At 37.9% G+C, this 22,756-nt stretch overlaps 1 protein-coding gene across 1 annotated transcript in view; it reads right to left on the reverse strand.

Moving 5' to 3' along the window:
• Positions 1 to 22,756, reverse strand: part of grin3a (glutamate receptor, ionotropic, N-methyl-D-aspartate 3A) — a 105,619-nt gene that overhangs the window by 36,093 nt on the left and 46,770 nt on the right. Inside the window, exons 3-7 of the mRNA XM_059357832.1 lie at positions 15,504 to 16,173; positions 12,965 to 13,348; positions 11,051 to 11,196; positions 2,724 to 2,839; positions 637 to 788 (exon numbers count right to left, since the gene is read on the reverse strand). Coding sequence (XP_059213815.1) covers positions 637 to 788; positions 2,724 to 2,839; positions 11,051 to 11,196; positions 12,965 to 13,348; positions 15,504 to 16,173 — 1,468 coding nt within the window. The remainder of the gene's footprint in view (positions 1 to 636; positions 789 to 2,723; positions 2,840 to 11,050; positions 11,197 to 12,964; positions 13,349 to 15,503; positions 16,174 to 22,756) is intronic.

Below are 22,756 nucleotides of genomic sequence, written 5' to 3' on the forward strand. Positions count from 1 at the left end.
ATACAATACTCATTTTCCAAAGTATCGATCCAACAACTTATTAAGCAGCTAAAAATATTGTTCTAATTGTTATTGTTTATTGTATTAATATTTAACCTGTGGTTCTGTTAATTTGTACATGTTGCATTTTTCTTGTTAATACAAATATATCTATTAAATTTGGGGTTTTTTGTTTTTATCCTTGTGGTATCGAAAATGGTATCGAGTATCGAATATTTTCCTGAGTATCGGTATCGAGTTGAAAATTTTAGTATCATGACTACCCTAAAGTCCATACAAAGAAAAGCATATTAAGATCATAACTCATATACAACAACTTCCTTACTTACTACTAATTAGCAATAATTCTGAGGTTATTGAGGGAAAACTCTTAGTTAATGTCTTACTGGTTGTATAATAAGGCATTAATAACTACTTAATAATGACTAATTAAGAGCCAATATGTTACTTATTTACATGCTAATAAGCAACTAATTAATGTTGAATATCCATCCATCCATTTTCCTCCGCTTATCCGGGGCCGGGTCGCGGGGGCAGCAGGCAAAGCAGGGGAATATGAGTTCCCTAATATAAAGTGTTACCAAAGAGAATCCACTAGCTGCTGTTGTACATAACACCAGGTGTTTGTGTTCCTACCTCAGTCACAGCGAAGCTGCGTTTCCCGCAGGGTACAACCTTGTACCATTTGTCATGCAGCATGTCCATGAAGCCATCTGACTTGTACTGACTAACGAGCTCGGAGATGTTGGAGGTGAGAGGAGAGTTCTGAGGGAGGCCGATGCCATAGCCTGCAAACAGACACACACACAAACACAAAAAACACAAACACACAATGCAATTACTTCTCTGTCAGTAGAGCAAAAATCATTTCAACTTTACCTCCATGTGCGTCATTATATTCTTTCACCGGTTTATAGCTGTGCATAAGAAAAACAAAACGTATTAGTGCATGTTTTTCCTTATCACAGAGCTCCACTGTCCCTCTAAAACAAAACAGGTAGTTAATATTGAAAGTAAATCTCTGGATTTCTCAGCATGCCGGGAAAAGTGCGACAAATACAGCAATAGCCAATTACAGAAGTAGCTGGCCTGGGTAGGAAGTCCACTGATTGATTTGCATTGTATCCTGTAAGGCTTAAGGGTGCATTAAGTAATTAACAACAACAACAGTGGAATGTGGGACTGTGGTGGCCTGTAATGGAAGCAACCACCCTGGGAACGTCTTCACAGTGGGAGGAAGGAGCCGGCTAAATGGACCAGAGATTAACTGCAGACAGTAGACGATCTAAGCTGTTGAAAGCAAGAAGATTAACTGCTGTGCAAATGTTGAGAGATTGATATTGTTAAATTCAGGGCTGTCCTGCTACGCTCATGGTCAGTTAGTCTGCAGTCATGCAGAAGAGACTCTGAAAATGTGGAGATATAGTGGAAACAAAAACAGAGAGAAGTCAGGCTTGTGTTTTCCAGCACTGACTAATGACTGATTTAATCTGAAAACATGTTTTTAATCAACTAGTACTTTCATAAATTAGTAAAAATGTTCACTAAGATGGAAAAGCCCCACACTGCAAAAAAGGTGTGTCTAAAAACCAGATATAAACAGTAAATCTGAGGGAAATGATCTTGCTGCATGGACAGATAATTTACCTTGACAAGATTTCTTCTTCGCTTAAAATAAGATAAATTATCAAACACATCTAAATCTAAGTTTTTTTTTTATCTTGGTAAGAAACAAATAATCATCAGGTCACTCTGCTCGGGCCAGTTCATCGCTGCTGGCAGCTTTAATTTATCTTGATTTAAGAGTTAATTTCTTATTTTAAGGACTATTTTTTTCAGTTTTTCTGACTAATTTTTTTCCTGTTTTTCTGACTATTTTTTCCTGTTTTTCAGAGTATTTTTTCCCTGTTTTTCTGACTGTTTTTTCTGCTTTTCTGTCTCATTTTTTTCTTCTTTTCTGTCTCATTTTTTTCTGTTTATCTAGCAGAATGTGATTATTTTCCAATCTTTTTGACAGATATAGACAATATATTTTATGTTTAAATTGATGATTTTTTCAAATGTATACCCTGAAATTAGGATTTGATACATTCTGCTTATATTTCCATTTTACACAGCATTCAAACTTGGAACTTTTTGACCTGGGGGTGTGTTAGATACAGTAAATGGCAGTTGGCACACCTGCCCATTCTTTTTTTTTTATGTGTCATGTAAACTGTATCAGTACGTTTAAATGACAAAAAAAACCCTTTATGACCACTTGATGGCAGACATGTCAACTTCCAAAAAACGCTCTAAAAATATTACTGATATGTATTTTTTTCAACTTTTTTGGGTTAAATCTTTCAATCAACTTCAATCCTGATGAAAACCATTAGCCAAAAAGTATTGATTATCTATATATAATTGTGTTTTTTGTTTTTTTTCATAAAAAAACATCAGTGACACCATGCAATCAAACTGGCATTAAAAGGGTTAAAATGCCAAAAATGTTTAAAATTTTGTAGTTCTGAGCAGAGCGGAAGTTATTTAAGAGGTTTATGCAGAAAAAAGTAGAAAAAAATATCAATCTGTAAAGTTTTTATTGCTTTTTTTTGGAAGTGGACATTTTCAGCCCAAAGGGTCTGAAAGGGTTAAATTAGAGTGACCAGATGGTTTAGGACCAGTGTGTGTCCTAACTAAGCATCAAGTCATGTGTCTTATAATAAGCTGCAGTGTGTTACCTTCTATAGCAAAAGGTTTGCCGACTGTTAGTGTTTTACAGTCTGCGTCGATGGAGACCTCGTAGTCCAGCAGAGCTTTGTCCATGATGAACGCGTCCAGTTTCTGAGGGTCGGCCCTGAAACACACAGAATATAGAGATATTACAAGTACAGATGTAGCAAACAGATGTCACACTTTATTTTTCAAGCAACAGGTTCCTGGCTGAGATTGTGAAAGTTATTCTGCCCTACAAAGTCTAACTGCAGTAACTATACAAAAGGTAAAACTGAAAAAACTGCTAATTTTTAAGCTCAAAAATAATGATGCTTTGTTTGACCTTTGACCCCAAAAACATAGTTACTGCATCGCTGTAAAAGGTTCTAATAGTGATGATAAACAGAGTGCAGTAACTATAATGTTGTTGTCTTCCTTCAGCTTTTATATTTAGTTTTCAGTAAATAAACATGTTTAAATTGATTTTGTTATAAATGTATTTAAAAGTATTTAACAACTCTATTTAAAGATTTGTGTATTTTAGACGTAATATTAGAAAGTAATGTTATATTTTAGTCTTAATATCATTTTATCTCACTTTTTTACTTCATCATTATTTAGATAATAATTTCCCTTTCAAATAAACGTATAATTTATATCATTTTTATGTTTAAATTAGTAAATATATCCAAAGCAGACTGTGGAAAGTGCAATTACTGCTTGGTTTTGAGTTGGATTTTGTGGTTTTTATATAATTATTTCTCTCAAATAAAGCAAAATTGAAATCTAAAACTTTGTCACAAGATAAAACAGACAGCAATGAGTTCATTTTTATTCATAACTAATAATAATTTCGACCAAAACTGTCGTTACTGCAGTTAGACTTTGTAGGGCAGAATACAGCATTCATTTCACACAGCATGTTGTAATAATTACATTGCATTTCAGTGCAAAGAAAAGATTGTGAAAGCATTAAGTTCTACACAAGAGACAGAAGTGTTGATATGAATAATGCCCTTAAGTTTTACAACAATCAGATCAGTGGCATTTGAAAGGTGTTTGCTGGTTGACTGGACAGACAGACAGACGATCTATAGTCACTCTCACACATTCATTGTGGTGACAGATGAAATCAGAACACTAAGACAAATCTAACGTCTTCTGGGATTTTCTGGATTGACATTTTAAAGCAACCCTGTGGAAAATTAACCTTTAAAAGCTCCTGAGACGCTAACTTAAATGAACCTCACTTTGTCATCTCACATCTGCTCTGCTACTCTGAGGCTTGTTTTTCTCTTTTCATCCTCGTGTTGCACCTCTGACCTCACAGTGAGAGGGAAGAACGAGCAAAGTTTGTTTTTTGGTCGGTTTTGGATGTAAACTTCATATGCTGTCACTTCATTTTATGGGAAGGGTAACGTTAAATAGATAGAAACACAAGTAGGGGGTTGTATGTTCGTGTCCAGAAACCACAGGAAGCCAAAGAAAGCAATGTTCAGGGTGTTTTTTTTTTTGCTTCTGTCAAATTTTACTCACTGTGACCTTGTTTTTTACTGCAATATATATATGAGTCCTGCAATGCTGTGAAAACAGCACAATCATGGCTAGAAGCAGGGTGAATGTCCTGCAATATAACACTTTATAATAACATTTTATATAACACAGTTATAATGCCTTAAATCATGAACAAGGAAAGGTGCAAGTTCAATTTATTTGATGATTTATTTTACAAAAAATGAAATAAAATGGAATCTGTATTTACAACATTTTAACAAGTGCCCACAAGTTTAATCAATGTTTGAAAAAAAATACGGGGAGTCCACATGCTACACACACTGTAAAAATGTCTGTAGATTTTCAGTGAAAAACTGCTAAACCATGACAGTAAAAGACGTAAAATGATAAATGGGTTAATTCAGTTTCAGTAACAATGAAACACTGTAATTGTATATATCAGCCAAAACAGTATTTTTTTAAACATTTTTTTATATTTTAAAATACACTTCTCCACTGTAAAATACACTGGCCCTGTTAAATATACTAAACACCATATTTCTAACAGAAATATACTGCAATATTAATTAATAATATTAATGGTAAAATCTTTAATTTATGTGGCATTTATAAAGTATTTTCTTGTCAATTATATGGCAGAACAGCGTTTCTTGTTGTTTCCTTAAACGGGAAAACAACAGTGCTAATATCCTTTTACTGTAATATTACAAAAAGTTGCACCGTATTTATTACAGTAAGTTCTGGCAACCACAGCTGCTGTTTTTTTTTTTACCGTAAAAACAACAGTGTTTTGAGATTTTTACAACCTCTACCTACAACTTTTCTTGTCCTTTCCTCTCTGCACCGTGTAAGCATCTTTCACTTCAGCTGGATTTTCACAGAATAATTGTCATGTTGCTATAAGTCCCAGCTGAGTCATTTATAACATTATAGTTGCGCTGGAGAGTGCAAAATTTTATGTTTTTATAGCATCTGGTTAGTGCAAACTGTTTATTTTTGGCTAAATTTCAAGGGATTTTTTTACAAAATGTCACAATTTTAAGCTGATCACTTGTCACACGATCATTTCAAGGGCTGTTGGAAAAATGCAGTTTTTAGGTTACAACAAACAATGGGATTTCAGTGATTTTTTAAAATATAAAAAAATACTTTTCAAAATGGGGGTTAGGTTGAAAAAAAACCCCAAACACAGTAAACATACAGCATGTGAGAATGTATTGTTTTGCTTAATGCTTGTGGGTATTTTATCGATGATTTATTTTACAAAAAAATTTATAAAATGGAATCTGTATTTGCAACATTTTCACAAGTGCCCACAAGTTTAATCAATATTTGAAAAACAATATGGGGGGTCCACATGCAAAATGTTATGTTTTTTATAGGATCTGGTTAGTGCAAACTGATTCTTTTTGGCTAAATTCCAAGGGATTTTGACAAAATGTCACAATTTTAAGCTTTGATTTGGTTACTTTTATTGATCACTCGTCACACGATCAGTTCAAGGACTGTTGGAAAAATGCATTTTTTAGGCTACAACAAACAAAATACTTTTCAAAACAGAGGTTGGGTTGAAAAAAAAACCCCCAAACAAAATAAACATACAGCATGCGAGAATGTATTGTGTTGCTTTATGCTTGTGGGTATTTCATTGAGCCTTTCAGAGGGCAGTTTACCACAATCACTGAAAATGGGATAAAAACGATCCAACAAACTTCCCTCAACCTTTTCGCCAGTGCTTTTCCAATACTTCTACTGGCTGTATGCCAGTAAAATTGCTGCCTGTCTGCCAGTTTCTGCCAATTTACTCACATTCCTCCCTCCAAGTCTGTTATACAGAGGTGAGATATTAATTCACAACACTCTCAGCGAGGCTTTTACAAATCAACTCAAAATGTCTTTACTGACAGGTTCAGCCTACTGGGATACAAATGCGGCAAAGCCTTTTTCAAGATATTCTCTTTATTTTTTTGCTTGTTATCAAGGACAGTGTTTGAAATCCTCCACTATCTTCTACCCACAAGCTGCCGTTCATTATTACAGGTTGAATTAGCTTGCAGCTTATGTCCTTGGTCTTCCCACCATAGTACCGTATTAATGGTATGTATTTTGTGTATACCTTGACCTCAATCAATCACCTGACCAGTATGAAAACATGATGCCTCCCTGCAGGGCCGGCTCTAGCCTTTTTTGTGCCCTACGCAAGATCCATTCATGTTGAAAAGCTCCGCTTGCTGTTTCACAGAGGGGGGGACTCCTGTTTTTGTTTGCCCATGGTGCCAACCAGGCTATATAATACAACTGTCTGTCTATAGAATTATTAACTTACAAGTAAATTTGCAAAGAATCACAGCTGGAGACCGCTAACAAAGTTAAAGACAAGTGAGACAATGAAAGTGCAAACCGCACGAAAAATGTGCTTAACTGTGTTAAGCTAGCGTTGCTTTATTTCAACCTAGCTAGCAAGCTAATACAAAGGAAACGTCTTCGTCTTCACACAAAACGGCATTTAAAGAAAGATTGGGACTTCTCCTCCTCCTCTTTTCTTCTCTTTCGATACTGAGCACCGGAGAGCTTTGACGGCCGTTTCATCTTGCAAGATTTATCAAAACATAACGTGTCCTATGTGACAGCGATCTGACCGTCTAAAGGGGGGCAAGGCAGTGACCACACGTCACTTGACTCAGCAACACAAGTGAGAAAATGTCATTGTTTATCTGTTTCTTGATTCATTTATTATATAAGATATATCAAAACATAACCTGTCTGTCACTTGACGTGACCTGACCTCTGTGACAGCGATCTGACCGTCTAAAGGGGGGCAAGGCAATGACCACACGTCACGAGACTCAGCACCACAAGTGAGAAAATGTCATTGTTTATCTGTTTCTTCATTTTGTTAATATTTATTATTTTCAAGACAGAACACGAAGCGAGGGCGACAATGGGCATCGGAAATTATTATTATTGTTTTTTGGGGTTTTTTCTCCCTCGATTGTGACTGGAGGCGCCCCTCCAGCAGATGGCGCCTATGTCGCCTATGCCTAGAGCCGGCCCTGCCTCCCTGCATCATCTTCCTGCATCAGTGTGTGTAAAAGTAGCTGAATCATGTATTTGCATAAAGCTGCATTAGTGACAGGGCACATTTCTTTGTCGTGAGTTTATTCATTTTGAATCTCCGAGGTAGATCCGGGAAGTCTCCACATCATGAAGTAAGACCTGTGAGCTCCTAGGTTAAAAATACTCTCTAATGGATTGGTCTGTTTCAGGTGAGAGCTTGTGTTTTGGGAGACTTAATTAAGGCATATGCATTTCCATTATTCCTGCCACTTTAATAAGCAGGCCAAAATAGCTGAAGACAGTTGTCTGATGGCTGATAATGCTCCAGTCAGTGCACTTTCTCAAAACACTCTAATTATACAGCAGACAGGCTGCGGTTAGCTGCTGCTGCTGCTTGTTTCATTCGTTGCAGTGAGACATGTTCATTAAACACTAGAGGTGCATACTGTGCAGGGCTGAGGAATGCAATAAGACCTCTACATTTCCGCAAGCAATGAGGTCATAGTGATCAGGGTGGATGGGATTTGATATCTAAAGTGGCACATGCTTACTGATAGGGGTAGCAAGTTCAAAAACGTGTGACTGAGAACTGATGAGGGGAAGTGGGAACAGGTGTACACTGCAAAAAAAGGTGTGTCTAATATAAAAACACTAAGGCCCTGTTTACACGAAGGGAAAACACAGATATTTCCATGCGGTTTGGCCTCTCATTTACACGAAAACCACGTTTATTATTTCTAAAAACTCTGGGCAAAGTGGAGAATTTGGAAAACTCTGGTTACGTTTTGTCGTGTCAACTGGGAGAAACAAACGGTGTTTCAGGTTGTCTCGCTCATTCTATCTAGTTGCTTTGAAAGGAACAGGAAGTGGCTCTAGTTATTCGTTGTTGTTGATTCTGAGGATTCTGATTGGCTTGCATGGCTTTATCCTTCTCCCTACACTGCTGCCCATATAACAGGTTTGGTACAGTTATAATGGCGCTCGACGGCGTATTTATGCGGGTTGATGTAAATTAAAACTTTTTTGAAAACAATGTTGTGTGCACGATGTTATTTTTGAAATCTGAGGGAAATGATCTTGCTGCATGGACAGATAATTTACCTTGACAATATTTCTTAAATTAAGATTATTAAATCTAGAAATAAGCATGTTGAACACTTAAATCAGAAATTAACTCTTAAAACAAGATAAATTAAAGCTGCCAGCAGTGATGAACTGGCCCGAGCAGAGTGACCTGATGATTATTTGTTTAGATTGTTTAGATTTAGAAGTGTTAGATAATTTATCTTGTTTTAAGAGTTAATTTCTAAAGTGTTCAACGTGTTTATTTCTAGATTTAACAATCTTAATTTAAGAAATCTTGTCAAGGTAAATTATCTGTCCATGCAGCAAGATCATTTCCCTCAGATTTACTGTTTGATCTGGTTTTTAGACTAAACACCTTTTTTGCAGTGAATCGATGTAATAACTTTAACCTAAACAGCCCCTTATACACTCTGTATAAAGCTACCCATAGCCATCCTAACATCCAGTTTCACTTGCAGCAGTTCATGAATCCTCAATCAATCAATAAATCAATATCCTTTATTTAACCAGGTAAAATTCATTGAGATTAAAATCTCTTTTTCAAGAATGACCTGGCCAAGAAGGCAGCACCATGATAAAATAAGAAATCGGGACTGAAATCTAAGTGTTTCACAGACTGGAGGGACGTGGGGAAGATTAAAGGACATCCTGACTTTAATCTCCACATGGGGCTCCTCCTGTCAGTACCATATACAGTGTATACATCGTACTACATCATGTGACTTAGGTGTCCAATGCACACATGGCATACTTTAGGATTATATAACTGATAACTAACGCTAGGTCGTTTCAGGAGTAAACCCTGTGCAGAGTATTCTAAGTTGCACTGCGGCACACTTGTATGCTGTCATGTTCCCCAGTTGTAATTTTCTAAAGATGACATTTTCCCTTGAACCCTCTAATCAGCATTTTACAAGCTCAGTAAAAAAAAATCTTGTTTCATCCATTCAAATTGTGTCCTACACAGCCCGGGCTGTGCATTCAGCTGCCTTTTCTCACTATATTCTGCTTTGCTCCGCGGGGATGCCAGTTGAATGTCGAAGCAGCTTAAGATGACAGCAATGGAAGGGGAAGGAGGAGGGCGAGATCTGAATGCAAACGTGGGCCTGTGGTGGAGAATGACAGATTTTTTTTTTTTTCATATTTTGACTTTCCTTGGACACGCAACCCACATTCCCTTTTTTTGATGCAGTTGTTTTTTTTGCGTGTGTGTGAGTTGATTTTCATTGGATGATGGCAGCAAGAGATGACTGGTTGGAGAGTTACAGAATAGAACAGATGCAACCTGGTTTCACAGGAATCTGTGAAATAGCCACGGATTTGCTTAACTCAAAATCCGTGGAATAGCCACGGAATCACTCAAATTTCCGTGAAACTGACACAGATTTCGCTACAATGCAAGTTAATGCATTTTTTAGCTTTGTGCATTTAGCATTTGTAATGTAATCTTTTGTGAATTTTTTTAAATAGTTTATTTGTGTTTTTATGTGTTTTTTTGTCATTTCTTTGTGTTTTTTTGTACTAGCATTATGTTTTTGGTGTGTTTTGAGCGTGTTTGTATGTGTTTTTTGTAATTTTGTGTGTGTTTTTGGTTTGTTTTTCATGTTTTATGTGTTTTTTTGTGTTCAAAATCTTGATCCAGTAAGTCAAAATGAAAAAAATAATCACAAATTTCCGTAAAACTGACACGGATTTCGCTACAATGCAAGTTAATGACAGTCATATCCCGTGGCTATTCCATGGATATTTGTTCCTATTGGTTTGTTCCAAGTCACGTGACTTTCAAGGTTCCGGCAGTCAGAACAAAAAACATGGCGGACAGTTCTCTCATTTTTAGTGAAAAAAATCAATATTTTGACTTAGTTTCTGCATAAAAATGGATTTTGATCACATTTCTAGCGAGAAATATATGTTTTATTTTCTAAATATTCACTCAGTGAATGTACATAATCACTTTGTGGCAAAGATCTCGCCAGAAAAAGGCGATCCGCTGTGTTTTAAATAAAACACAGATAAGTCAAAATATTGATTTTTTTTTTCACTAAAAATGAGAGAACTGTCCGCCATGTTTTTTGTTCTGACCGCCGGGACCTTGAAAGTCACGTGACTTGGAACAAACCAATAGGAACAAATATCCATGGAATAGCCACGGGATATGACTGTCATTAACTTGCATTGTAGCGAAATCTGTGTCAGTTTCACGGAAATTTGTGATTATTTTTTTCATTTTGACTTACTGGATCAACATTTTGAACACAAAAAACAAACAAAAATACACATAAAACATGAAAAACAAACCAAAAACACACACAAAATTACAAAAAACACATAAAAACACAAACACAAAACATAATAAAAATACAAAAAATACACAAAAATGACAAAAAACACATAAAAAACACAAAGAAATGACAAAAAACACAAAAACACGAATAAATTATTTTAAAAAAAAAACACAAAAGATTGCATTACAAATGCTAAATGCACAAAGCTAAAAAAGTAAAATCATTTTTTTAACATTTGCTGAAAAAGGGTTGATGCATCAAATTTGAGTGATTCCGTGGCTATTCCACGGATTTTGAGTGAAGCAAATCTGTGGCTATTTCACGGATTCCTGTGAGACCAGGTTCAGTGACCATGAATGTGCAGCGTCTGCATAATGTATGTGGACTGTACAATACATAAGATGTCTTACTTGAGCTGATGGATGCCATCTGGAGTTGCCGGGACGTTGTATCTCCTCATGTACTCGTGCATCTCAGGGAAACTCTTCTTGACGTAGTCCTCAGCGCTGCTTTCTCTCACTGTAGCAAATCGAAATCCCTGAGAGGGATGGTGCAACTGCAGGAAAGGAGAAATAAACCCATGTTACCCTTAGAATGCCTCCCAAAAAGCTTTAATATTGATTGTTATTGATATTTCCCATTTTAAGGCCGTTGTTTGTCTTTTCTACAGTTGGCTTTTTTTAAGGAGAGTTCCTGTGAAACTTTCTACTGATTTTTGTTTTGTTTTGTTATCTTTTCTTCCCTGAATCTGAATATTCCTGCACTGTTGTGATTCAAAGGGTTGGTGAGTTGACAAAAAAGCATTAATTACCTTAAGCAAATTGCCCTTGCAGAAAAAGGTGGTTTAATTAAAGAATCTATTTGCTGACTTTAAGGTTTAAAAGACTAAACTCTTCACACAAGAGGGACCTTTTTAAAATGTAGAGAAGATACTTAATCCTCCGGTCTGCAGTTTTGTCAAGTGGGTATCAAGGTCATTTTAAAAGAGTCCACAAAAGCCTGAACTTTAGAGAAACTAAATAATAACTATGTTTGCAAAGACGAACAGAAATTAATCTAAATCATTGAATTGAAGCCCTTGAAAACGTTTTTCTGTAGGAGATGTAATATGGTTATTCAGATTGGACAGACAATGACATAAAAACCTCAAATAATAGGCTCTTCTCATTCCCAAGTCATCAAATAACATGAAATAGGCTTCTGCTAACGATGCACAAGGCACCCTTTAGTGTTTGCATGTGAAATAAAAGGCTTTTATCAATGTAAACCAATCCTCAGCCTTCAATATTAGTCGTCTGGAGCAGGTGCTCCAGTTGTCCAGTGGTAAGAATAAACAAACAAAGAAAAATAAAAAGCGACAAAGTCCGCAAAGGGTGAACGGATGGATCGGGCGACAACCTCCTGGTCTGAGCAGGAGGCAAACCAGGAAGTGCCTTAAGCTGCATTCTACTGGAAATTCCAGCAGGGGGCGCTAAGTTTGGCTCCAAAAAAAATCTGTCCATTCATTTCAATGCAAAATTTGAAAACTTCTCACTTGATTTATTACCTCAGAAGTGTTTTTTAGGACAACACTATGGTCTCAATCACTAGTAAAAAATCTTCAAGACAATCTGATGTTAATCGTGTAAATAATGGCCCCATTTAGAAGAAAATAGAAGATAAAGAATCGTATGATTTGGGGCGGGGCTACCTTTGATTGACAGGTCACTAACAAGGCGAGCCGTCATCAGGAGAGAAGCAGAACAATGCGTATCCACGGCAACGTGTCAATAAAGTTATGTATAACGTTTTATCAAACTTTTATTGGGTCTCCCTTCAAGAGACTAATAATTTCTAAAAAAATCTGATTCTGATTCTGATATAGACATAAAAAAAGGACATTTACCAGTTTGGTCTCATAATTTTGACCCTTTCACTGTATTTTCACTTAATGACAGTTTATTTGAACATTTTGTTCATGTTTATATATAATGTCTATCCTTTCATCCAGTCAACCACTGTAAAGTTTTAATGAACGTCAATTTAAACGTTGACTTGTTTAAATTGACAACTTAACTTAGTTGCAACAAAACTTTATTTATGTAACAAACACACTTAATTTAACCCAAACCATAAACCTAACCAAGTAGCTTTATTTGAATTCACAATGTTAACCACACGTTCCAAGTGTTTATTATATTGCAACCATAGAACCACAGAGCTACCAAGTGAGTTAAACAGTTGGGAATGAGAACAGTTTGCAGATTGTGATGCAAATGTCACTAAATACCAACACTTTACAAACAAAGTCAGTTTCTAAAACGGATGTTTAGTGATTTATGTACCTTTGGGTCATGTATCCCTGACAGCTGTTCGTAGGTCTTCTCCCCGACCATGACGGCGGCGAGGTTAGCGGTGTAGGTGGACAGACAGAAGAGACAGAAGATGGCCCAGAGGTTCATCAGCAGGCGGCCCGTCCAGCACTTTGGCGGTTTGATGGCCACCGTCCTCCCGAAGAGGATGGCGTAGCAGACGTTGAGCGCCGACGAGAAGGAGAACACCCGGTCGCGGTTACGTCCGCGTGGCGTCATGCCGAACGGACTGTGCCACTCGTACAGGGTGAGGAAGATGGCGGTGACGTGAAGGGAGACGAAGATGCCGAGCCACATGGACCAGTGGAGCGGCCACATGAAGGCACCGATGGGTGCAGCGGTGTCACGAGTACGAACCTGCGCAAGAATAGAGTGTATTAGTAGTATTTTTAACAGATTTGATTTAATAGGGTAAGGGATTAGGACTGGAAAATCAAAAACAAGTGTGGATATTTATGTCTGTTATTAACACTTTAATAGGGCTGTTTCCACTACAGCCCAATACCCAGAATGAGGCGGGTCTCACTCGCCGAAACGCCACTAATTTGAATACGAGCCGTCCAGAGCGGACTTTAGTCAGGACTTTTTTCGTCCCTGTAGAAGAGCAGGGTCTTTTTTCTCCCCTGATAAAAAGCCTGGTTGCTGATTGGATAGAACGCTAAGCAGGATGTGACGTAGTACTCTACCCGACAACAACACGCGCCATTTGTAAAAGCCGGCGAAGCAGTGTTGCCAACTTAGCGACTTTTTGCTATATTTAGGGACTTTTCAGACCCCCTTACGATTTCTTAAGAAAGCAACTGGAGACAAATCCAGCGACTTTTTCTAGTGTTATTGGAGACTTTTGGAGACTCGTTCTTACTCTTCTTAACGAGGCTCCGGCCCCCGCGGCTCGTTAAGAAGAGTAAGAATGAGTCGAATCGGAACAGTCCTCCGGCAGCAGTCTCTCCCAGCTTCAGAGCCGGAGGGGATGTTAGCGTCCAGTCTGCAAATTGCTAACAGGCTAACAGTTAGCTCTGTAGCGCTACAGTGTGTATGTGCTAACAGGCTAACAGTTAGCTCTGTAGCAGTACAGTGTGTATGTGCTAACAGGCTAACAGTTAGCTCTGTAGCAGTACAGTGTGTATGTGCTTACAGGCTAACAGTTAGCTCTGTAGCAGTACAGTGTGTATGTGCTAACAGGCTAACAGTTAGCTCTGTAGCAGTACAGTGTGTATGTGCTAACAGGCTAACAGTTAGCTCTGTAGCAGTACAGTGTGTATGTGCTAACAGGCTAACAGCTAGCTCTGTAGCAGTACAGTGTGTATGTGCTGCTGCTGCAGGAGGTGTTCACTTAGCGATCTCTGTTTGTTTACAACAAGCACCAGACACTCTGTGCGCAGTTAGCGATGCCGGTTAATTCACGATCACTATGTTTATGATCAGTGGAGACACTGTGCCTAATGTGTCTCATGTTGGTAATTGGACAGTAAACAATGATCAGGGGTAAAAACAGTGTACAATTGAAAAATACAAATCAACTGGTAAAGGGCCATTTGAGACATTTGTTTAGAAGACACTTAACATATAGGTAATAGAAGAGACAGCTACTATAAATACATCTGAACATCTCTATCTGTACAGGCACTAAGTGGAAGAGAGGGGAGAGTCATTACCAGCACCACTATGGCTGTAATTGTAGTAATAGGGTCACTTCACATAGCTGGAGACTTACCATTGTAGCCCCATATAGGAAAATGCATTAAAATCCAATCAGGTTGGGGCTTGCAGTCATAAAACTCTGCCACATTGATACTAACAGCACTGATACTAACAGCATACCAAGAGGAGAGAGTTGAGGTGAGGTCATCGGTAGAGAGCAAGAAGGGTGAGCCAAAGAGTAACACACTGTAAAAAATAATCATTTTAATTTACGGTAAAATACCGGCAGCTGTGGTTGCCAGAACTTCACCGTAAAAAATACAGTGAGTTTCTATTCTAAATATCAGTAATATTCAGTCTAAATCACAGTTTTTGCGGTTATTTTTCAGGTAATTTTGTCATTTATTCACTCATCATGGCATTTCCCCATTAACTTTACATGAAAATGTTATATTTTTACAGCAAAACTGGGCGTTTCTTCCAGTTTATGACAGAAAAAAGTAAACGTTTTGGGCTATTCTTTGATTTACGGTAATTTACATTAAGTATCTACTACTGTGATCTACAACTTTTAATTTCAAGCCCTATTTCTGATGTAATTTTTTACAGTATATATATATATATATATATATACACAGTTAGATCTGCATTTATTTTTTGATTTTTTGATTTCTGATATAATCTATACCTATATATACTGCATTTTTATACAATTCATTCCTGTATATATTGCACTATATACTATATTCACTTAATTACTGGTTAGATGCTATCTGCATTTTGTTGCTTTGTACTTGTGACATGTGCAATGACAATAAAGTTAAATCTAATCTAATCTAATCTAAAGAGAGGAAGAGAGGCTGGTTCTCACCAGGATTCCCAGGCTGGTGGAGAAGAACGGTGATGTGAAGTCGATGACTTGGCTTCTGGCTGAGTTGATGCTAAATGATGTCACGGCCAGATGTGCGGCGCCACTGAGCAGATCTCCCACCAACCCGGTCCAACGACCGTTCTTGAAGCCGCCGTACTTCCCGTCACCGACTATATACAGGTCGAAGGTGAAGCCCATGTCCTCCGCCAGCTTCTCCAGCAGGTCGATGCAGTAACCATAGCAACACTTCTTCAGCTCCGTGGGAACGGACCCGTTGGGTCCTGCCAGATTCTGGAAAAAATCCTTCAGGACCGAAGACTCGTTGGTGAGCGGGTCCAGGCACAGCTGTCCGGCGGGACACATCCCGTCCCCGTCTACTTCCCGGGTGAAGACGAACGGGTGCTCCACCAGCGTCACCACCCGCATGTGCAGCCGGGTGGAGCGCCGCCAGTCGCCCCCGCCCCCGGCGCCCTGGTGGCTGGGCCAGGCCCGCTGGTCCATCAGGACCCTCCCCCGGCGCCAGCGCCCCATGCGGGTCCAGGTTGGCTGGCCCAGAGGGTCCAGCTGCAGGGACCAGATGTAGTGGTGGGCCTCGGAGACCACGTTCTGGCTCAGAGAGGCTCGGGACATTAAACCAGACTGGCCCTCAAAAGATGTGTTGGAGAGAAATCTGAGGGGGGAAATGAAATGAGAGGAGGAAAAGGGGAGATAGGAGGAGGAGAATAGGAGAGGGAAAGGAGAAAAGAGGAATTTTAGTCTTTCCATGATTGAACTCTATGGAGTCTTATAGGGCTATTTTGTCCATTTTTGAATCCTTTTCATGTCTTTTTTGGTCATTTTGTGTCTCTTTTTTTTGGTCATTTTGTTCTTTTTGTGTGTTTTTTTAGTCATTTTGTTTCTTTTTTGGTCATTTGTGTGTCTTTTTTGGTTATTTTGTGTCTGTTGTTGTGTCTTTTTTAGTTATTTTGTGTCTTTTTTGGTCATTTTGTGTATTTTTTTGTCATTTTGTGTCTTTTTTAGTCCTTTAGTCCAACATAAAATGTGATTTTGAATCTTTTTTTAAACTTTCAAAACACTATCACGTTCAATAAAGAATTTTAAATGTGTCAAATGTGACCAAAGGTGTCAAATCTAACATATAAGAGGGTTCCATCCAGTTCTATCATTTGATACTAAATCTATTTGAGCTTGTCTTCAGTTTTACTTGGTATATCATCATCAAACTGAAACTGGCCTCATGGAGTTTACAGCCAGAACTTTAGAGGTAAATTTACAGTAGGGCTCCACGCTGCTTTGTTTTCTAGTCTGATGGAGGCAACAAGTCTGGATTATTTGGAGCTTTTGGACACTCCACAGGGTTAAGTTGACCAATGGGCACACACAGTACAGTGTTTCCTTCTGTGGAAATACCTGAAAGAAACTCTAGAGAATCCAGGAGTACCTCAACAACAAACAGACAAATATGAGAAATTGAATTTAAAATTGAAATTTAAAAAACATTTTTCTTTTTATATGTTAAGTTTTCAAAGATGAAATTGGGTTTTGACATTGGTTATATATGCATCTTATGCTTACATAATACATCAGAGACGAGTATAACGCTGAACTACATACTTCCAACGGGCCACAAACCAACGGGTGACGTCACGGTAACTACGTCCATAATATATATCCAGTCTATGGAATAGACGTATAGTTTTAAAACCAATGTTAAAGTTAGTTTAGCATATGTTTGCAGTTTTTGATATCATATACCATTTTTGCGCCCTACATCACAGTTATTGAAGAGCAAAAATTCTTATTCATGAGAAGGAAGCTTAACACACACACACACACGCATGCACACACACACACACACACACACACACACACCCTGTCTGTAGTGTCTGCTCCTGTTACAACAAGGCTGCAGCCTAGAAAATAGAACAAGTTGTGGAGTCGACGGGATAAAAGAGGTTTCCCTGCTGTGTGATTCAACAGCACACAAACTTCAGGACAGATTGCACAACACACACATACAATTGGGTGAAAGAATATTTTTAGGTGGACTAAAGCCTGCACAAATATGTCCTAAATCCGTCTATGGCAAGGTCCCAGTCTGCAAATTGGATTAATTCAGCCAGACTGGGTTTGAAGGTTTCTGTCCCATTGACAACAGTGAAGTCTGTTTATCTCTGTTGCACAGTAATGGCCGATACATAGAGCTAACGATTATTAGCAAAGAATTAATTTCATGCTAACCACAAAATGCATATGCTGTTTTATGGTCGGATTAGACATTCAACATTTTATGGTCTTTATGGCTCCACCAGTTACACTTTTCTCCCCAAGAACATAAAAAACGGAGCTAAATATTAAATATGTGGTGTGACATGTGGTTACAACTTGCCTTTACTATAATAAGTTGTATGAATATGAGCTAAAGTGGTTTTGAGCATTCATCCAAGGTTTTGCTACTCATCTTTATGAAAAGAAAATACCTTTGACCAGCGTCAAAAATGATTCTAAACTGAACTCTGAACAGATTTTGATGATTACCACATTACTCTTGTTCTATTTAATCCTCTTGACCACCAGAGTTCATTGCCATCCAGGAATTCATAGAACAATTTCTTGTTCCCCTCCTTTTTTTTCCTGAGACTGATCTCCCGTTGAAAACGGCGATATAGGCCGTTTGTACAGGCAGCAGAATACGACTCGTTAAACTGTTTTAGAGTGTCCTCCACCACCATTTTGCTGACACAGCAAAGAAAAACCTACAATACACCACAACACCAACATCAAAATTGACTCCCTGTGTCTTGACCTTACCTAACTCAACATGCCACTCAACTCTTGACACAGGCTGTTGTCATCTCCAAACTTGACTACTGTAATGCCCTCCTGACAGGCTGCCAGCCTGCTCAGTAAAACAGCTTCAGATGATCCAGAACGCGGCGGCGCGCCTGGTCTACAGCCAGCCAAAAAGATTGCGGATGAAACTATAAGATATCTAAAAAAAATGCTGTCTCGGCAAACGGAATTTCTCTGAGAGCTGCTGGAAGGATGCAAATGTACCGGCAATATATAAGTCCCTTAATGCCTTGATGCCGTAGACGGACCACAAAGAAAAAGCCCCATCAATCAAGGAAGGATGAAAAGCAGGGTTAGCTGATAAAGGTGCCAGGAAAGAGAAGGTCTGTAGACCAAAGTAGCGTCGAAATTGCTTCCAAATTTTCAAAGTGGATTTAACTAAGATATTATTGCAAAAAGGGGAGAGAGAAAAACTAAGAGACGCGTGGATGAGAGCAGTCAACGAAGCAGGTTTAGCAGAAAAAATCTCCATACTCAACCACGTAGGAGGAAACAACCAGCCAAAAAGGTCACATGTCACTCCGCTGCTCATTGAGCTCCACTGGCTTCCTGCTGCAGCATCAAATTCAAATCTCTAATGCTGCCTTCAAAGTTGTCTCCGGTACTGCTGCTACCTACCTGAACCTGATTCAGACATATGCTACCTCACCACCGTTGCGCTCTTCCAATGAGCGGCGCCTGGCTCTGCCCCCCGTTGGTCCAAGACAATCCAGACTCTTTGCATTTCTTGTTCCAAGTTGGTGGAACACACTACCAGTTCCTACCAGAGCAGGAGCGTCCCTCTCTACCTTTAAAAACCTCCTGAAGACCTTCAGAGAGCATCTTCTCTCCTAGACCACACCACAACTCTCCTCCTCAAAGAATCCTCACTAGACCTTATTGCTGCACTAACAGCTCTTATAACGGTACTATACCTTGATTGTTCCCCTTTTTTCCCGTAAGTCGCTTTGGATAAAAGCATCTGCTAAATGACTGAATGTAATGTAATGTAAACAGGAAATGAAGAGCAGTCTCTCTTGTCAAAGCTACATGCTTCGTTGACTTATCGATCCAGCGCAGCCTGCTCCCTGAGAGGTTTTCCTTTGCTGTGACAACATCACGCTACACTACGTCCGATATGTCATCGCCAGCATTTAAACAAACAACAACTGCTTTAACTTTTCTGGTGAACACATTCACAGCAAAGAGGAAAAGTGATTATAACTAAATTCATTGATTTTTGCCTTTTTGTATCAATGCATACAGCGTAGGTCTTTATGCATGCAGAAAACTAAAAAGTCAAGTAAACTGCAAGATATCTGCAAGTTTTCTGCTGGCTTGCTTTTTTTTGCACAATAACAAAAACACCTTTCCCAGACACTTGGGAGTTTCTGTAGCTGGATTTACAGGCTTAAATGTTCCGTTATATTTTACCCTTGGTTAGTTTATACAAAAATCACAATTTAGTGGTGTAACAGCAGCAGCAGGGAGGTGTATTATCTAGGTGGCCTCTGTGGCTGTCTGGACTGTGTGTGTGTGTGTGTGTGTGTGTGTGTGTGACAGGATAAGACAGAGCACGGTCCGGTGATCACGCCATCTCTCTCACTGAGCCATGCTACTGGCTGTCTGAGAGTGTCAGATACCGGAGCAGACACACACACACACACACACACACCCACACAGTACAGAAAACACAGACATGCTTTAACACAGGAATGGATATGTTTCAATGTAAGAAAAAATGGCGGCAGATGTTCACTCCTTCGATATGCCTCCAGGAGGTAATGAGGTAAATCAGGCATGGGGCCAAAAATGGATATAATGATCTGCTGTAATAATAATAAAAAAGATATTCAAACACACAGCCAGCATGAAATAACATGGGGAATGAATGTGGGTCATGTTGTGCATTAGAAGGTGTTTATATTTTGTGCATCAAAGGGTTAAATGCTGCAGGGGGCCTCAGTTTTTCATGTTCACTACCACAGGGCCACATATAGGAGCATCACTTAACCAGATATGATGAAACTGTGATTTTAAATATGTTTACAGTGCAGTAACTTAACATATTTCATGCTCAAATGCATGTTTAACAGTATAAATAGGAATACAAAAGGTTTGAAGCAAATAAAAAATAACCAATTACTGTGATTTCTTTTCTTTTCAGTGCAAGAACAGCAGACCGACATTAATGCAAGAAGTAATTTTGTGTATTTTTGCATTACACTTTTAAGATTTCATGTTTTTGGTAATTTTGTGTCTTTTTTTGGTCATTCTGTGTCTTTTTTTGGTCATTTTGTCTTTTTTTGGGGTCATTTTGAGTCTTTTTTGGTCATTTTGTGTCTTTTTTAGGTCATTTTGTGTCTTTTTTAGGTCATTTTGTGTCTTTTTACTTTTTAGATTTCATGTTTTTGGTCATTTTGATCATTTTGTGTTGTTTTTTTGTTCATTTTGAGTCTTTTTGGTCATTTTGTGTCTTTTTTGTGCATTTTGTGTCTTTTTTGGTTCATTTTGTGTCTCTTTTGGTCATTTTGTGTCTATTTGTTTATTTTGTGTCTATCTGTTTACAGTGCAGTAACTTAACATAGTTCATGCTTAAATGCATGTAAAACAGTATAAATAGGAATACAAAAGGTTTGAAGCAAATAAAAAATAACCACTTACTTTCTTTTTTTTTTCAGTGCAAGAACAGCAGACCAACATTAATTGAAAGTAATTTTGTGCATTTTTACAATGCACTTTTAAGATTTAATGTGTTTGGTCATTTTGTGTCTTTTTTTTGGTCATTTTGAGTCTTTTTTGGTCATTTTGTGTCTTTTTTTTGTTCATTTTGTGTCTTTTTAGGCCATTTTGTGTCTTTTTACTTTTAAGATTTCATGTTTTTGGTCATTTTGTGTCTCTTTTTTGGTCATTTTGAGTCATATCTGGACGCATTACGGTAATGAATTTGTGAATCAAAAATAGGTTTAAAATTATTATTTTTAGCACAAAACAATGCATTGGGCCTCATTATGGCTATATGGTTCATTCATATAAAAGTGAAATATATGTAGTTCAATAAAGTATGTCCTTATAATCTTCACAGACAGAACTTGAAGACTGGCTTCATGAGAATCACCCAGTACACTCCTTCGATATGCCTTCAGGAGGTAATGACGTAAATGATGCGACCTTTTCCCACACGTCTCTTTCCTGTCACCTTGCTGAGCGTAAAACTCTCCTTTTCCACCACCTTGTCTGTTTCCCTCCATCTTTAACTGGTGTTGAGTCAACCTGACAGCTCAACTAGTCCGTCTGAAGGTCAGGCTCTTGTAGCTGTTAAGCTACCTGGGGAGAGAGAGTCTTTTTTTTATTATCCTACACTGAGGAAGTGACATGCTGCTGCACATTCCTGACAGTGGAGGCTGCTGCGTGTTCAAAGGGAAATGTCACATTGTTGTAAAAGGGCACATATTGTAAAAGCTAAAGTTTTCATGTTAAGTCAAGGCATCGATGAGATTTTACTGTGTTTTATTGCTGGGATGTGCACTGCAAAAAAGGTGTGTTTTAAAAAACAACAAGATAAAAAGACTAAATCTGAGGAAAAAGGTTCTTAAAACAAGTGAAATTATCCGTCCATGCAGCGAGATATTTTCACTGGACAAGATTTCTTGAATGAAGATTGTTAAATCTAGAAATAAACATGTCTACAGATGCATTTAGAAGGCTTAAAATAAGACGAAAATGCTGGTTTTAAGATCAGCTTACTTAAAAAGTAACCTTTTACAGCCCAAAAATAAGTGAAATATACTAAACGTAAGCATGAAATAAGCCTAAAATGCTGGTATAAAGATGAGATTACCTAAAAAATTTAATTTCCTACAGCCTCAAAATAAGTGAAATACACTAAATATAAGCAATTACATATTTTGTTTTCTTACTTTTAGCAAAATTATGACAAAAAGAAAGAAACAAATTGTGACAAAAAAGGACACCAATTATGACAAAAAAAGTCACAAATTATGACAAAAAAGACACAAAATTATGACAAAAAAGACAAAATCATGACACAAAAGACAACTTATGACAACAAAAGACACAAATGATGACAAAAAAAGACAAATTATGACAAAAGACACAAATTATGACAAAAAAGACACAAAATGATGACAAAAAAGACACAAATTATGACAAAAAAGACACAAGTTATGACAAAAAAGACAAGTTATGACAAAAAAGACACAAATTATGACAAAAAAGACAAAATTATGACAAAAAGACACAAATTATGACGTATACACGTATGCGATGTGAGCGGATTACAGTTTTACACTCTGGAGGCTGGAAGAACATTTTAGCGTTTTCAAGCCACAAAAACGGCGTCAGCGTCTAAACGAAAGGCACTTCCCATAAAATATTTTGTTGTTTTTACCCGCAAGCGT

This window comes from Centropristis striata, chromosome 19 (genome assembly GCF_030273125.1).
Source record: "Centropristis striata isolate RG_2023a ecotype Rhode Island chromosome 19, C.striata_1.0, whole genome shotgun sequence".
NCBI lineage: Eukaryota > Metazoa > Chordata > Actinopteri > Perciformes > Serranidae > Centropristis > Centropristis striata.